The 17,366-nt window shown below is 44.3% G+C and overlaps 6 protein-coding genes across 6 annotated transcripts; 1 reads left to right on the top strand and 5 right to left on the bottom strand.

Annotated features, from left to right (window-relative positions):
- Positions 1-1,934: 1,934 nt before the first annotated feature.
- Positions 1,935-4,848, top strand: BYT42DRAFT_618306 (uncharacterized protein; the record flags this gene model as incomplete). The annotated part of the gene is made up of 2 exons (XM_051572270.1): positions 1,935-4,235; positions 4,324-4,848. The coding sequence occupies 2 exons, from the start codon at positions 1,935-1,937 to the stop codon at positions 4,846-4,848; spliced, it is 2,826 nt and encodes a 941-aa protein (XP_051418922.1).
- A 713-nt stretch (positions 4,849-5,561) lies between these two features.
- On the bottom strand, positions 5,562-7,250 carry BYT42DRAFT_504636 (threonine synthase; the record flags this gene model as incomplete). Its single annotated transcript, XM_051564981.1, has 2 exons — positions 5,562-6,675; positions 6,781-7,250. The coding sequence occupies 2 exons, from the start codon at positions 7,248-7,250 to the stop codon at positions 5,562-5,564; spliced, it is 1,584 nt and encodes a 527-aa protein (XP_051418921.1).
- A 72-nt stretch (positions 7,251-7,322) lies between these two features.
- Positions 7,323-8,987, bottom strand: BYT42DRAFT_587910 (uncharacterized protein). The gene is made up of 5 exons (XM_051570217.1): positions 8,556-8,987; positions 8,070-8,443; positions 7,704-8,003; positions 7,576-7,612; positions 7,323-7,423 (listed from the first exon to the last, which is right to left on the bottom strand). The coding sequence occupies exons 1-5, from the start codon at positions 8,689-8,691 to the stop codon at positions 7,392-7,394; spliced, it is 879 nt and encodes a 292-aa protein (XP_051418920.1). The 5' UTR covers positions 8,692-8,987; the 3' UTR covers positions 7,323-7,391.
- Positions 8,988-10,302, bottom strand: BYT42DRAFT_587906 (membrane bound O-acyl transferase family-domain-containing protein). The gene has a single exon (XM_051570216.1). It carries the CDS (start codon positions 10,221-10,223, stop codon positions 9,018-9,020), a length of 1,206 nt encoding a protein of 401 aa, XP_051418919.1. The 5' UTR covers positions 10,224-10,302; the 3' UTR covers positions 8,988-9,017.
- A 946-nt stretch (positions 10,303-11,248) lies between these two features.
- On the bottom strand, positions 11,249-13,632 carry BYT42DRAFT_549857 (5-methyltetrahydropteroyltriglutamate-homocysteine S-methyltransferase; the record flags this gene model as incomplete). The annotated part of the gene is made up of 2 exons (XM_051566101.1): positions 11,249-11,544; positions 11,613-13,632. The coding sequence occupies 2 exons, from the start codon at positions 13,630-13,632 to the stop codon at positions 11,249-11,251; spliced, it is 2,316 nt and encodes a 771-aa protein (XP_051418918.1).
- A 2,518-nt stretch (positions 13,633-16,150) lies between these two features.
- Positions 16,151-16,883, bottom strand: BYT42DRAFT_618301 (uncharacterized protein; the record flags this gene model as incomplete). The annotated part of the gene is made up of 2 exons (XM_051572269.1): positions 16,151-16,293; positions 16,424-16,883. The coding sequence occupies 2 exons, from the start codon at positions 16,881-16,883 to the stop codon at positions 16,151-16,153; spliced, it is 603 nt and encodes a 200-aa protein (XP_051418917.1).
- Between the last annotated feature and the right edge of the window lie 483 nt (positions 16,884-17,366).

Here is a 17,366-nt window from a genome sequence, read left to right as displayed (position 1 = left end):
AGAAAAAATGAGAACAACTTGCAAGAAAAAAAAGATTCTTATAAGATTGAACTATCGGGGACTCTGACCCTCAACTTGCACGAAGTTGGGAAACGAATGTTTTTCGGTGGGTTGTTCATAGGTGGCCCGGTGTCAAGTCTCCCTTATAAGACCTCTGACGCCGTAGCATGCCTTGTCTTCGGATGGGTTGTGGCACCAAGTGCCTATGGCAATGCTTATCAGCAGTCGCGGGGGTGGGATCGGGGAACAAGTTTGGTAGCTTGCCCAGCCAACTTGTTGGTTTAGGGGTCACCGGGACTGATGGTATCTGATAAGTTTTCTTTATAAAATTTGAAATGAAATGAAAAAAATGGAAAAATGAAAATGAAAATCACGATGAATGAAATTTATTCGTTTTATTGGTCTATCTTTGGAAGATCAGGGACTTTCCTTCAACACTGCATGCTCATCTTCTTTTTCTCTCTCCCTTCCGCTTTCCCTCTACAGAAATTGTACTGCAATTTATGGCATATCAGACGTAAAAAGTTACAGAGGCTACATTCCCAGATTTATTGACATGGCATATGGTTTACATTTGAGGATTTCTTCTGCCTGTCGAGTGTTCCCTGACTTGCTTTGCCTTAGCGGCCTTGACTCAATGTACTCTAAACGTTTCCCCATGGTTCACCTTTTCAGCACGCTTGGCGTGTCAACCATTGGCACTCATTGATCGATCGGCACCGCGAAACATGATGTTCAGCCTTCTAATCCTTCAATAAAGAAACCATTCGACAGTATTGTCTCTCTTTATAGCTAACACATTGGCAGGCAGTAACAATATCTGCTTCTCAGCCGCCACCATCCTCACAAGAGCAACAACAGCCTCACTCATTTCAAGTTTTTGGCAGGGGATGTACTGCTGCTTCTCGTAGTGCAAAAAAGAGCTTTTCTTTCACGAATCTGACTGTCATATAGATTGAACCCGTAGGGCTCCAATTCGGCGGGTCCTTGAGAAAACAATCTGGTGATGACAGGCGATAGAAATATTTTGCATGTATGAATAAAGCGGTGTCAAGCATTCTGCTCAGCGAAACATAATGACATTTGTGACTTATTCAGCTCTGTCGTGGTAATCTATTACTGGGACCATTCCTTTTGTCTGATAAAACCATGGCAGTCAAGTCATTTCATTGAAAAGTGCATATTACACTCAACCGTGCGGCAATACTTGTGTTGAGTGTCATTTTTTTTAAAAAAAGAAAATGCGGTCTGTCTGCATGGTTAAAAAGTAAAACTTGTTCAATGAAACTTGATGTCGGAGAAAAATGGGTGCGTTTCAGGCACCTTCATCATACGGAATTCCCTACTTTAAACTCTGTCGATTTACTTGCAGGCCGTGCAATACAGCTAATCAATCTAGCGAGACACTTTAGACTCTGATATATTCTATGATTTACGACATAATTAAAGATATGAGGAACTTTCAAACACAGTCTTTTTGCCCGTCAGATATATTGCCGATATATTTTTGGCATTGTTATCTGATGCATCGTCTCAAGTCAAAGCATCATTCAGCAAAAAAATAACTCTCAACTTTCATGGTAATGAGCAATGACATTGTGACTCTACATTATTTAGAAGATGAAAGGAAAAAGCAAAGGTGGAGAGGATCATCCATCTGCGGGTTTGTCTTTTGTGCAACCATCAGTTTTTTATGTGCTACGTGCTCCATTTATCATAACACGCGACTTCCAATATCGGTCGTCGAACCCACTTTCCTTTCTGTTGATTCCAGGCGTTTTTTCTTTTTGGCCTTTTTTCTCGACCTCCCTTCATTCCATCTTACTCCTTTCCCCATTTGTCGTGACACTCCTTTCTGATTTCTGGGGTCGGTTTATAAACTGCTTTTTTGAAACCAATCTACTACAGCCCTGGCAACACTAGAGTTTACTCCCATGCAACGTCTTCAATCAGGCATGGAGTCACTTTCTGTGACGGACATGCCTCGTTTACCGCATCAGCCGAATCAGCACAATCTGTTCAATGAAAGTGACGATGATGACGACCGGCCTCTTTCGTTTGGATATGGTTCCCCTCTGCCTCATCAGGGTTCATCTTCCACCTCGAGCCAAGATAAACCTGTTTTCGTACGTAACGTGGCCGCTCCTACCAACAAGGCTCGGCCTTCGCGATTTGTCAAACCTGGTTATCTCGCTGCGGCTCAAGGCCCGGGCCCGCAATTACCTCCGGATATGCAGCCCGTCCAGAAGATGTATGACTTGTACTGCCAAAAATTATACCTCGAAGGATACCTGATGAAGATGAAAGCCGCGGTGGGTCAGGAGTCTGTAGTGGAGAATCCAAACTGGGCCATGTGCTACGCTGAATTGTGCGGCTCGGTGCTCTCGTTGTGGAATGCTCAGGAAGATGGCGATAACGTAATGCCGCAATACATTAACATTATTGAGGCACAAATCGACCAGATCGACCAAGATACATTTGGCATCCATTCCGCAGGCACAGCTCGTTACTTGTTCCGGGTGCCACTGCAAGATGCAGCAACGGTGATGCCTATCACGACCGAAACTTGGATCTCCTCTTTGCGCACTTCTTGTTTTGAGTGCTCGTGCGTGTGCGAAATGTATACCAAGAAATTCATCGTCCGATCTGATTATCGGGATATAATGGCCAAAACGAGTGCTAAAATGGAAGGTTTTGTCCACGTGCGAATGCCGGATACCAAGGAATGGCGAAAGTATTGGGCGGTGGTTTCCGATCGTCGCGATGAGAAAAAGTTGTTTGGCAAAAAATCGGTACCTGCTGAAGGCCAGTTGATGCTGTTTGAATCCAAAAAGGCCAAAACGCCTGTCATGACAATGGTTAATGTAACACAAGCTTATATGGTGTATCCCGAAACAGCGCAACTTATTGATATGGCAACCATGCTTAAAGTTCAGGCAAGTTTGCAGAATTCAGAACATCAAGTCATCAAGCCTACCACTTGGGCCTTGATCATGGTGCCATCCACCAAGGAACTGGTTCAATGGATTGTTAGCACTTTCGATGCATTCAAGCTATATGGCCGACCCAACGCCTTGGAAGAGGACGTGCATGATATTGGTTTGCTGAATCTTGGCGGACATCCAACACACATGGTAGAGGAGCAACAACGTATGCCGATGGCAGCCGTGAATTCTCGTCAAGCCCATCCAGGGCTTGATTTTTCAGGCGCAGCAGGTCATCAGCGTCATTATTCAGCGGGACCCACCACCGATCCTTTGCAAGAAAGACGGCCAGTCAGAATGTCCGCCATGCCGCGGTCACAATCTCACGCAGGAAAGATGGTTTACGCGAGCGACGACAGCGAAGACGAAGACGAAGATGACGGTCACAGCGACGATGAAGCTGAGAGTGACAATGGATCGCTTTTCAACGCAAAACAGCAGCAGGCAAAGGGTGTCCCTACAAAAGTCGGCACCAAAGAGGGCAACAATCATCCCACCACCACCACTACTGCGAATCAGAGCAACCACGACGAATCCAGCAGCAAAGACGATGCATCCCAAGAAGAATCCGCGACACCCAAGCCTGCTACGGGTTCCCAGCCCCGACCGCGTAAAGTGGTTCGACCACGTGCCAGCGTCTATGGATCGGACAGCGATGATTCAGAAGATGAAGACATTCATCACAGGTGCGACGGTGATTACTGCAGCGATGAAGACAGCGAGGGACAACCAGGACATCAACAACCATTGGGAAACCATTATACAGCCGACCATGCATCGGGCATGTACGATGGGGAGTATCCATATCAGCAGCAGTATCCAATGTGGGATCCATCAATGCATCCTGATATGATGCACTCTGACATGATGCAATATGGCGAAGCGTCACAGCATGGGATGTATCCTGCTTATCATCAGCCGATGATGGAAACCGAAGATGGACCTGTAATTCCCCAACTTGGCGATCGTTTTGCGAATCCCAACAGTTTACTAGATACGTACCGAGCAGAGCAACCTTCGGCTAGGGATCAGCAGGAATATGCACGAGCGACTGGCCAACCGCTGATCCAAATACCGAACCGACCACCAGAGCCGAGAGCAGGACTTGTTGGCATGATTTCGCAAATAGAACACGAGAAAAAGGAACAAAACTCCAACAAGGGACGACTATTAGAAATGGAAAAGGAACGATTACTCGAACGAGAACGCGAACGATATCTCATGGAACAACGACAGCAAATGATGCAAAAAGTAAGTGATGCCATTGCACTTTTTCCACCTCGTCTCTGGTTGGAAGTAGATCATTAATCGGCTTTTGAACCCATTTTTGTTGTTACAGACCATGCCATCACAATCTCCATCACAAGTTTCTCTTCAGCCTCCCACTCAGACGCCCTCGATGAGTATAGGCATGAACAACAGTATGGGAATGAGCAGCAGTATGAGTCTGAATATGGGCATGAATCTTGGTGTTCCCATGATGGATCCGCGCATGTCCATGATGCCCGGAATGGGAATGCCCATGATGGATCCCCGCATGTCCATGATGCATACCCCGATGATGGACCCACGAATGTCCATGATGCCTGGTATGGGTATGCCAATGATGGATCCTCGCATGTCCATGATGCCTGGAATGGGTATGCCCATGATGGATCCCCGCATGACCATGATGCAAGCCGCCATGATGCAAGGTTATCCAATGCTTCAAAATCCTTACTATGGTATGCAAGGAACCATGCCAACCAATAATCAAGACGACGATGACGAAGACGACGATGTGCCGCTAGGTAGCAAGGCACCCAACAATAATACCAGTGAAGGACACTCTCCCCTCCCTTCTCACCGTAACCATCAATCATAAAATTTTGAATACTACAAGAGAGCTGCATGATGAATTCATTATTTTAATTGTTGCTTTAAAGTTTTTCAGAGGTTTTTTTGGGGGTTGGAGGTGGGTTGGGGGGTTTAAGGGGCGAATATCTAAAATGAAACGTCTTCTTATATTAACAAGCCTCACATCCACTGCCGGATGCTGCTTGCCACTTATGCCCAGGTTATCCCTCATATGCGTTGAACTTTTCGTCTGATAATAGAGTCTCCCAATTTTAAGAGGATGACCTTCAGTTTGTATATTATTATGAATACTTCCAAATGCCGGTAACGCTTTTGGCAGTAAGTATGGCTTGACCTCCAGAGTATCCAGATTAGGATTAATGGCGTTGAGCATGTTAATAAATGTGACACTAGGTAACAGAAATCCAAGCGACGATTGGCACGTCAAATGAGGCAACGACCATGCTTCATCCTACCAATCCCTTAATGGTCGTAATGGCACAAAATCGCCGTTATATCTGCTCATAAAATCGCTCAATCATGAAAATCAAAGAAAACAGGAATTGAAAGGGATATTTGTAATCAGCGAAATTCCCCATTGAACTTCTGCAACCATCAAATGACAGTCAACGGTAATAGCTGCTGAAAACACACACAAACAACAAAATAAGAACATACAATGAATACGAACAAAAAAAAAGAGTGATTTCCTTCATGAATTACAGATAAACATTTTCGACTCTATTTTATTAACTCGCGTTCAATGACTTGCATGACAAGCTCGGGATCCGCTCGTTCCACAGCCACCACGGATCGTTCTTTTTCCAAGAGACCAACAAATTGAGGTGGTAACACTTCCTTATTGAAATCGAATCCTTCCACGGTGTTCAAGGCTTCCTCTACAGCGTCGGAGAACTTGGCAGGATGGGCCGTAGCCAAGCACACCATAACTTCGGGACCATTGGGATACACGGCATACTTTTCCTTTTCAGAAATACGTTCGGCCGCCGCCACACCCACTGCAGTGTGAGGATCCAAAACATACGATTCGTTCTGGTAAAAGGCACGAATGGTTGACAAAGTTTCTTGATCCGTGACATTGGCAGCATCGAACACTTTGCGGGCATGAAGGACGACTTCATTGCTGACACGGAACACACCGTTCTGCTTGAGTTCCTGCATCCATTGGTTGACGGTTTGACCTGCTTGGTCGCTCATTGTTTCGTTCAACTTGGTATCTTCTTCTGCCACTTCGGTACGTCCGCCGTCAGCCTTGGTTTCACGAGCAAGGTACCACAAAAGACGCTCAAAGTTAGATGAGACCAAAATGTCCATCGCAGGACTTAAAGTTTCCTTTACACCGCCATCGGCACCGGTTTGCTTTTCATAAGCATTCGATTCAAAGAAACGGTACAAGATATCGTTGGCATTGGTGGCGACGATCAATTTGTGGACGGGCAAGCCCATGCGGTAGGAATAGTAACCAGCAAGGATGTCACCAAAGTTACCGGTAGGCACCGAGAAGTTCAGATGAATCTTATCCATGTTCTCCTCGCCGTGAGTGCGCAACAGGTTGAAATAAGCATGGAAGTAATAGATGGTTTGCACGAGAATACGAGCCCAGTTGATCGAATTCACAGCACCCAAATGATGACGATCGTTGAATTCCTTGTTGCCAAACAGATTCTTGACAATATCCTGACAATCGTCAAAAGTACCTTCGACAGCCAAGTTGTGAACGTTCTTATCCAACACCGTCGTCATTTGCGCTTCCTGAATAGGGCTCACGCGGCCACGAGGATGAAGAATGAAAACATCGATATTTTCCTTTCCGGTTAAACCGTAGATAGCAGCACTAGATTAATAAAAAAAAAAGATCCATATCAATACCCGAATCAGTTTTGCCAAAAAGGAAAAAGATCTTTATCACTTTAACCTTCCCAGTTCGAATAAAAATTACCTGCCAGTATCCCCGGAAGTAGCGCCTACAACGGTGAGTCGGTGCTTATTCTTGCTGCCTTCAGGTTCGGCATTATTGCGACGACGTAAGAAATATTCGAACAAGTTGCCAACGAATTGAAGTGCGACGTCCTTGAAGGCGAAAGTGGGACCGTGGAACAGTTCCATGACATAGAAACCGTCTCGCACTTTGGCCAGAGGAGTGACATCGTCGTGACGGAATGTTGAGTAGGAACGTTCAACGAGCGTTTGAAGATCTTCACGAGGGATTTCCGAGGCATCGATATACAAGGAAAGCAGTTCCACGGCTAACTGCTGGAAAGAAAGGTTTTTCCACTGAGAACGCCAGTTGGCAGGTAAAGCGGGAATGTGGTGAGGAATGAACAGACCACCATCGGGTGACAGTCCAGCCATAACGGCTTCCTCAAAGGTATAGTCCTTGGCTTGCCCGCGAGTTGATCGGTACTTCATAATGAATTCAACGTAAGTAACAGAAAGGAAAAAAAAAATATAAAAAAAGAAGACTTGACCAGTAAAAAAGGACCCTTTGATTCAATTTTTTTTTTTACTTCGCTTACTTTTTTGGTATGCGATCAAAGTGACTCATGTTTATTACGATTGGATTTGATTGGCTATTGCGAAAACTGTAAAAAAGACAGTAATCAGTGGCTGATTGAAATATAAGGGAATGCTATGCAAAAAAAGTAAAATAAAACGATGGACAAAAGTAAAATACAGATATTGATACAAAATAATAGGTAAATATAAAGAATAAAAAAAAAAACTTAGAACCCACTAAGCAAACCGTCATCAAGGGACGGCAATCCATTGTTCTATATCGAGAAAAAAAAATGCCAAAAAAAACAAAAATGTCAGAAAACTGGGTCTAAAAATAGGCCACTTATATGCGTTACCCTCACTTACCGTCAATGGACATTTGAAGGTGGAACTGCTGTCAATGGTCGGATGAACCGTGACAAATAATACTTTGGCAGTCAATTGGATCGTATAGTCTACTGTGATATCTTGTACGGACCCACCGGTCAAACCGCATTTATTGGCGATACTATTGAGCACACTTTGATCACGATCGAACGTAGGGCTGTATACAATCGCAAATGGAAAAGTAAAGTTGAAATCGGTATATTTCGGTACGTCCAGGTGCTGGACAAAACCACCTCCCACCGGTGTCTTTGAGGATCCATGGATCGGCGGATAATATGCCTATACCCAAATCAAGTTGGTTTCTACTTGAGGTGAAATCGGACGACACTGATTGGTGATACTTACGGTGGCATTGATATTGGAAAGCTTAAGTTTCAATAAGTTGGGATTGTTGATGTGAATTAACAAGCCGAAGTTGATGCTAAAGGTATCATCGTGGAAAGAGATCTGAGACCCGTTGTTGGGACTGGAGGTGACGCCGGCCATGTCAATGGTTGGCATGGTAAAAGTAGCAAAAATCGTTCCCAATACGAGGACGACGATAATAATAGCAATGATAATAAACCACAGAATACAAGTGGCCCAAAGTGGCAAGCAACATGCGCAACAAAGACAACGTGCACAACCGTTGCGGTCGGCCATACGCTTTCTCTTCCGCTTGTGTTCACTCTTTTCCATGTCGCCGTTCGGATAATCCCCATTTGGTATATGACGAAAACCTAGATTTTTTTCTCGATGGATGAGAAATTCTGCTTCAGGGACCAGAAATTTTTTTTCCCGGCATCTCTGGGTCCAAGGGAATGAAGTGACCGAGATTTCACGGACCATTACCTGGTTGGTGAGCGGAGGAATCGAGCAGCGGACTGGGTGAATGATAACCGGAGCTAGGATAATCTCGGTGCGGAGGCGGCAAAGGTGGTGACGGAGACCAGGTATTGTTCGTATCGTAATGAGGATGGGACTGCATACCGAGAATGGAAGGTATGGATGAAGTGTTTGGATATCAAAATAATTAGTATAAAAAAATATAAAGTAGTCTTTTTTGTTGTTCCTTTGGATTTTTTTACAATGGAAAAAGACGAAAGAAAAGAAAAAAAGTAAAGAAGAGCGGAAAAAGAGGTTCATTACAAGCATGTCAGAACTTTGTCTAGGCTTCCCAAAATGCTGGTCGGAGTTGATGCTTCTGGGGCGGAAGAGAAAAAAGGAAAACTTGTCTCAGCTGGCTCTGACAATTTAGACCAGTGGCAGAAGGCTGATAAGAAATAAATGACAAAATCATGGCAGTGTTTCATTTTATTGTAAAAAAGCTTTGAGCGTCATGCTGACGATAGCAAAAGAGAAGTTGTCCAGCAACAAATAAGGTACGACGAATAAATGAGACGTGAACACCATGTATGCAATCGCCCACAGCGACCCAGCCCAGCCTTCATGGAAAAACAGATCGCCAATAATGATACCAAAAATTTGAACCACGAAAAATATCAGTTGCCAGCCCCCCGCGCCAAGAGGGCTCCCAAAATAGAGTTTAGGCCCGGCTGCACAATAGAGGAAATACTCGTGCATTATTCCACTGAAGCAAAAGACGGCCAACGCAGGCAAGATACGGCGCAACGATCGCGGTACATGAGGTCCACCAATCCAATCCAAAGTTCTTCGTACGGGCACAAACCCAAGGCGATAAAAGGAATCGTGATAAAACTTGTGCCAGCGGTGCGACCAAAAATCGCGCAACGACGTGGCACTCCAAGGGGCATCAAACATGGGTGGCATGGTAACGGTGTCTTCGATATACGCTTTCACTTGTCGTATACGACGTTGGTGCTGCGGATATTGTTGTTCCAAATAAGGAAATGCTCGATAGGCAGCGCAGCAACCGGCCATGAATGCGTCATACGTCACCTGCATCTGCATTTGCAAGTAAATGGAGAACAGGATGCACATGCCAAAGCTCACTAGAACGGCATCGATGGTAATGGTTGGATTCTGATGGAGCCAGTCTCCTCCACCAGGGTAATAGAATGCACTTAGCACGATCCCTAGCGCGTGCTGGAAAATGTGAATCGGTCGTTGAGCATCGAGCCAGCGGAAGGACATGACCATCAGTTCAAAGTAACATTGGTGCCGTACACAGTCCCACACGTATGGCATCAGGGGCAAGTCGACGTATTCGTCTGGTTTAGCAACAATGGATAAAGGCCCGGATCGCGTTCGCCAATGAAACAATGTCCACAAGAACAGTCGTTTTCTACGTTCGTCCATGCTCATGCAGAACAACCATACCGCCATCTTTAAACCGGTTGCCCAGCACCAAACGGAAACACTGATGGAGCTGATGTAGGAAAATTGACCCGCATAGTAAATGGGAGTGATAAGACCGGCTAACCACAGACTTAAAAGGATGAGCTCTTGAAACAGGGATCGTCGTTTGGTAGGTATAGAGACGATAATGAATAACAGAGCGGGCGCCATGGATTGGAGCACATATCTCACGATATGCATTTCTGTGTTACAAATACAAGGACGAATGAAGAAAATGAAAACAAACGCGGATACAGTAGAAAAAAAAAAAAAAAAAAAAAAAAACCTGAGAAAACCAGGACGGGCCGAATGTCCCACTCGCTTAAATTTTTAGATGACTTTCCTTTTTTTTTGCTCCAGCCATGGCGACGCTTTTTTGCTGCATATCACTCCCCTGAATTCGTCGGCGAAAGATTTTAGTTCATCCGTCGCACTACGACCAAGAAATTACCCAATCATCCATGATGATCCTTTAACTTTAACGGTAAATACCAAAGCCGATGACGTTACCTTATGGATCAAAAAGGATTGAAGTTTAAAGTCTTCAGTAACAGCTAGATGATAAACTCCATGGTCATCAAGGATTTAACAGATTTATGCTTGTTGGTCACACTTGATTGCACTCCGATCATACTTGTCATTAGGTTTTTCCAACTAGGACCTTTTAAAGAGCAGATCCATAATGACATATTCCGAAAGGACAAGGAACTTTTTTTCCATCTGCCTGCACTTAAAATCTCAATTTACGACGAAGAAACTATATCGAGCTGCTGCTTATTGATGGCAAATAGCTTTCTAAATCAGAGAGATCTTTGTAGAATAAAGGAACTGGACAACTTTCTATTTGCGGTTTGTGCACAATTTATGAACGATTCAACATGGCACACAAAAAAAAGTCGAGATTAAAGCAATAATGTACAAAAAAGCAAGAGCTTTTTTCAAAGCCCAAAAGACGTTTACTAGTGAAAGAATTCTATCTATCTACAATACAGATTATCAACATAACCCTTAATCAAATTGAGTACTTTTACATAAAGATCTTTTGGGATGAAGAGGAGGGAGAAAAAAAAAGTTTTTCTAGGGATTTTTTTTTGAACGGGGAATGTTGAAATTCGGGTAAATTTGATGGCAAATTGTTGTTGAGAATGAAATGCCGGGAAATGGAAGTTGAACGGAGGAGTTTTTTCTAAAGTTGTTGTTGTTGTTGTTGGCAACCGGAAGACAATTTACTGCTGGTGCTGGGCACGGTAGTACTTGGCAACTTCAACCATGTTGATCAAAGCAGCCTCAACCTCGGGCCAGCCACGGGACTTGAGACCACAGTCAGGGTTAGCCCACAACAGATGAGCAGGAAGGTACTTGAGCATATCGCCGAAACGCTGCTTCATTTCTTCAACGGAAGGAACACGGGGAGAATGGATATCATAAAGACCGGGGCCGATTTCGTTGGTGTACTGCTTGGTTTCGAAGATGTTCAACAACTTTTCATCAGACTTGGAGTTTTCAATGGTGATAACATCAGCTGAAATACATAAAAAGTTTTAGTATAAACAGAAAATAAATTGAAAACACAATAAAGAAATACTGTACCATCCAAAGCGGCGATAGCGTCAAAGATATCGTTAAAGTCAGAGTAGCACATGTGAGTGTGGATCTGAGTTTCGTCACGGACACCGGCGGTGGAGAGACGGAAGCAAGCAACGGACCAGTCAAGGTAAGCATCCCAATCAGCACGACGGATGGGAAGACCTTCACGGATAGCGGGCTCATCGACCTGGATACAGGGGATACCGGCAGCTTCCAAGTCAACGACTTCGTCACGGAGGGCAAGACCAATTTGAGCACAGAGATCCTTGGCGGGGATATCGTCACGGACAAAGGACCACTTCATCATGGTAACGGGACCGGTCAACATACCCTTCATGGGCTTCTGGGTCAAAGATTGGGCATAGACGATTTCGTCAATGGTCATGGGGCGTCTGCGAGAGACATCACCAAAGATAACCGGGGGCTTGACGCAGCGAGAACCGTAAGAGACAACCCAGCCGTTTTCGGTGAAAGCGTAACCGTGCAACAAGTGACCAAAATGTTCGACCATGTCGTTACGTTCGGGTTCGCCGTGGACAAAGACATCGAGACCGACCTTTTCTTGGAATTCGACGGCACGCTTCATTTCAGCCTTGATGAATTCGTTGTATTTATCTTCGGCAAGTTCACCCTTGTTGAACTTTTGACGCGCAACACGGATTTCCTTGGTCTGGGGGAAAGAACCAATGGTGGTGGTGGGGAAAAGAGGCAACTTAAGCTTCTTCACCTGGGCTTCACGACGAACGGCAAAGGCAGAGGGACGCTTCCAGGCCGAGGCGGGAGTTTGAGCCACACGTTCACGGACAGCGGGGTTGGTGGTCTGAGGGGAAGTACGACGGCTTTCGACGGCGGCGGCGTTCTTTTCCAAAGCACCCTGGACGGCTTGGCGACCTTCGTTCAAGGCCTTGGCAATGGTGACGATTTCGGCACACTTCTCAACGGAGAAAGACAACCAACTGAAAAGTTCGGGGTTCTTTTCTTGGATCTTCTTTTCGAACGAAGTGGAGAAGGGAGAGTGGGCGAGCGAGCAAGAAGGAGCAATGAAGACGCGGTCCTTGCCGAGAGCAGCAATGGCCTTTTCGGCCAATTCCAAGGACTTGGCAAGGTTGTTAATCCAAATGTTGCGACCATCGACGAGACCAAGAGACAAGATTTGGTTGTTGGTGAGCAAAGGCAAAACGGTATCGAGTTCCTCGGGAGCACGCACCAAGTCCAAGTGAATGGCATCGACGTGATCCTTGACGGACAAGATGTTGGATTCAACGCGACCAAAGTAAGCAGCGACCAACAACTTGAGAGAAGTTGAGGCCTTGAGAGTCTTGTAAGCGGTTTCCAAAGCAGCCTTGACGTTGTCCTTTAAGTCGAGAATGAGGATAGGTTCGTCAATCTGGACCCAGTCGGCACCGGCAGCTTCGAGTTGCTTGAGGAGTTCGACGTACTGAGGCAAGACCTTGGGAAGGAGAGACAAGGTATCGAATTCACCAGCGTTCTTGGCAGCCTTACCGAGGTGAAGAAAGGTAACGGGACCGACCAAGACGGGACGAGTGTGGATACCGAGAGCCTTGGCAGCCTTAAACTGTTCAACGGCACGAGGAGCCTGAAGAGTGAAAGTTTGGTCCTGTTCGAATTCAGGGACAATGAAATGGTAGTTGGTGTCGAACCACTTCTTCATTTCCATGGCGGGGACGTCGACCTTTTCGGTGGTTTCGGTGGCAGCCTTTTGAAGACCACGACCCATGGCGAAGAATTGTTCGAGAGGGTTCTTGATGTGTTGGTAGCGTTGAGGAATAGCACCGAATTGCTGAGCGGTATCGAGAACACGGTCATAGAGAGTGTATTCACCAGAGGGAATGTGTTCTAAGCCTTGTTCCTTTTGCAACTTCCAGTGGTCGGCTTGGATCTTTTCGTAACCGGACTTGAGGTCGGCTTCAGAGATCTTACCAGACCAGTAAGATTCAATAAGCTTCTTGAGCTCACGTTTAGCACCGACGTAGGGGAAACCGAGATTGGTAGCAACGACCATAGTAAAAAATGAAGAATGGATGGAAGATAAGTGGAAAAAAAATAGAATTGGCATGAACTTGGCTTTATATATAGTTGTTTTAACTGAGGCCCATGATCTTGAACATAATTGGACTGCATTGCGAGCCATCTCATCTTTGTATAACTGGCCAATGAAGTTATCTCAATGCCATAAAAAACCAGATTGAGATGAACTCCTGCAAACTCCAACCTTACACATCAGCTTTTTTTTTAACCTTATCAACTTTATTTTGGTTTTTATGCCCATTTACGTATGACAGTTTTCTCAACGATGATCATAACAACGTGTTCATCTATTCATCATCCATGTTTGCCCTTGTTTTACTGTCTTCCACGCCGGTGGTCGACCACATTGACTTATAAACGGAGTTTGAAGAAAGTGTAAAATGACATGTGGTGAGATACGTCGGTTTCGTAGGATGAAACTCAGGGCCACTCATGCAGGACCATCTTTTTCAAAAGGAGATCTATTGAAAAAAAAATTGAGATTCCCCCCCCAGGTTGGCTGTAAACTATTCCCTAATGTCACGCAGATCTAAACTAGATATTTTTTTTCCCTTCGGCTCGTCTTTCCATGTTTCATCTATTTTCTCTCAAATAACTGATGAAGATCATCAGCGAATCACTCGCTACTTGTGTGTTTGACACATTTTCTTTACTTTTCTCACGTTGAAAATTATTAACCATTTTCCATAACGTCAATGAAGCGTGAATATTGTCTTTTGGCAAAATGTCCCTTCCAATCAGTTGATTTTTGGTATAGGGCGTTGGAATGGATATTGTCGTTTTGCCTCTTTTAGATGAACAGCAGAAACGCGGTTCGACGCATAAAGTTTCGATGTGCCAAACAACAATGTCGGAAATCCTGAATTGAAGCGGCGTTCCAATACACCAAGAGATCTGATTGAACATGTTAAGCGATGTGATTGGCTGAAGCGCAATGAATAACAGATGTATCCCTAAATGCCAATCAGAAACGGTCCCAAGTTTTGATTGTTCCGTGATTGTTGGACTTGGTGGCATCCCATTGTTCCAATAAGTTTTTACAGGTCGGTTCGCCTTGTATTTGATTGATAACAGCAGCTCTATCAGTTTGAGAGCTCAATTGAAGCTACCCAGCTAATTCATGTCCATCACGTGCGCACAAACCATTTTTTGCCATAAAATGTATCAAGGATGTACCTTTATCATAAACATCATCATCATCGTCATCCAAATATACCAACTGATATGGAATATTTGAGCTTACTGAAATTGCCATCATCAATTTGGACCGCTTTGTTATTGTAACGGAAATCCATTTTGGCTTATTTTAAGCCAATGATTGGTATATTTTTCCCATGTGCATGGATCGTGCAACATGATACAAGATCAGTATGCTCCTTGCTGACGTTTCACTATCTCCAGTCTTGATATTCTTTTCGCCAAATGGCATTTTTTTACTAACATTCCCTCATATTTGCCTTTCCTCTGTTCTAAAATGTAGCTGACTTGAATGTAGAACCTGTGTCTGCAACCATTCTGCATGATATAAAGTAGACTTGTGGCCCAGTTACGTATTATCATCCTGTTTCCACAACGATTTGATTATTTGGATCGCATCATCAGCCAGTGTAATGACGCTCAATACTCATAACAATCAAGTATCACTGGCTACATTGAGCAAACGTCGCTAAAATAATACCATGTTTTCTGTGCCGCATTTTCGACAGAGCACGGTCATAGTCATCTGCATCGCCGTCGATTGCTATGCTACGCCTTTATTTGCATAATCTGACCTATAACTAATGGTGTCGAGCTCTTTAGGTATGCTTTTTTTTTCGAAACTTGCGTATACCCAGGTTTTGTCTTCTAGTCACAATCGTCCTTTTTCATTTTCATGACAAACGAATCGTGGTTTTCTGTGTTTATCAACTCGGCTCGTCGCGAATTGGAGGGTACAGTAATATCAACAGGGAGAAGAAGAGAAAAGAGAAAAATCGGGATCATCAAAGTCATGCCTCAGACAAAAGTCAGGCAAAAGAAAAGCCGTTAGAATAAGGGCAGAACACGGCACAGTTGCCAAATGGTGGGAGACTTGACCCAAAGCCAATAAGCATCGGGTCGATAACGGGAGGCAGTTTTTTCAACGCGAAAAGACGTGTTGGAAAAATTACATCTGTGCTAAAGGTGCCTGGATCTAGGGTTACAAAATACCATTATTGATCATTGATGAGACCTAAAAAATGGCACAGATCTACATAACTGATACGTATGATAGCATGAATTCTAAAAAATAAAAAAAAAGTTTAATTGTCGAGAATATGTACAGGTTGATTTTCGGTGTTCCCGCCATTGATGAAGTTGTTGAGGAACCGAGAACAGGATTGTCGCCAGGAAAAAGTAGCCCGGGATACACGAGTCTAGAAGAAATAGAGCTATAGTCAAAGTGGAATACATAGCTGCACTTGCTGGTCGACTTACTGCGGTACGAATTCGAAACTTTACGGGGAAGGTTCTCAAATAAGAGCCTTGTAACCTATATCTCCTGAGGCGAGGACAGCCGTGATTGTATACGAAATCGAGATTGTCTTGAACGTATGCGTGGTTCGTGAACTGAGAGGAAAAAGGCATGTTCGCATACGGAGACATGGCTGACCAACTATAAAAAAAAAAAAAAAAAAAAAAAAAAGATCACATGGCTAGCCATCTCAAATCACCTAGCATCTTTTCTGCATAGTGAATTTACAAGTGGACCCAAAACCATACATGAATGCGGATCCTTTTTTCACCTGGATAGATAAATACAACACTTTCACAAAGCTTGATCATTTTTTTTTCTATTTGCGTTTTTGCCACTGTATCTTGAGAAGCACGCCACACTTGTCGTTTTGCACTTCGGACCGCTTTCTGAAAAGTATCACGAGCTTCTTTGTACGCGAGATAAGGATAGACCTTGTAGAGACCAACGGCACGACGCCATCGTCGATACATACGATCACGCTCATTCGCCAAAACTTGGAGTTCAGCACTCCAGAACGGCTTCCAAGGACGGGCATTGGGATTGAGGGTACTAACAGGCTTCTTCAAAGCGGAATCCGTGGCAGTACTTGATTCCTCCTTGAGTCCGTCTTTGGGTAGCGGATCAGAGACGCTTGTTGGCTTTGACAGTTCAATTGAGGTATGACAGGAGTTGTGTCCCAATGGGTTAACGTTAGCTGCTTGCAATATGAGGGTTTCCGAGGTCGACATGGTGAAAGATGGCAGAAATAGAGGAATCGGCGATTAAGGCACAAGGCAAATAGTGATGGAGCGATCAGTGACAGCGACTTTGTGATCATGTTATACAAAGATAAAGATCTGAACAAGACGCGGAGTTGATAATTTGATAATGAGGAAACAAGAGCTTAGTGGACACGTATTCGACCATGCTGATGAGCTTGTTTTTTCCCTGTGCAAAAAGAAAAAAAAAGGATTATCGAGAGAGATTAAATAGGCAGTAGCTGATTGGTGGTTTTATTCTAATCACGAGCATTGCCGTCGCGTTTAGCAGTGATATTACCCCACAAATAGTTATATGTCAGCGAGTGCGATAAATAAGGAAGATCAGCAATACGATATTATCTAGAAATGCGGCCAAATCAGCAGAAAAAAAAAAGAATCCCAGGCGGAAATCAACAACGTAGTTTACGACACTTGAGAAGCGAATGGCAGGTAATGAAGATTCCGGGAAAA

Source organism: Radiomyces spectabilis, assembly GCF_025331425.1.
Source record: "Radiomyces spectabilis strain NRRL 2753 chromosome Unknown BYT42scaffold_16, whole genome shotgun sequence".
NCBI lineage: Eukaryota > Fungi > Mucoromycota > Mucoromycetes > Mucorales > Radiomycetaceae > Radiomyces > Radiomyces spectabilis.
This window is presented reverse-complemented; position numbering and strand designations above follow the sequence as displayed.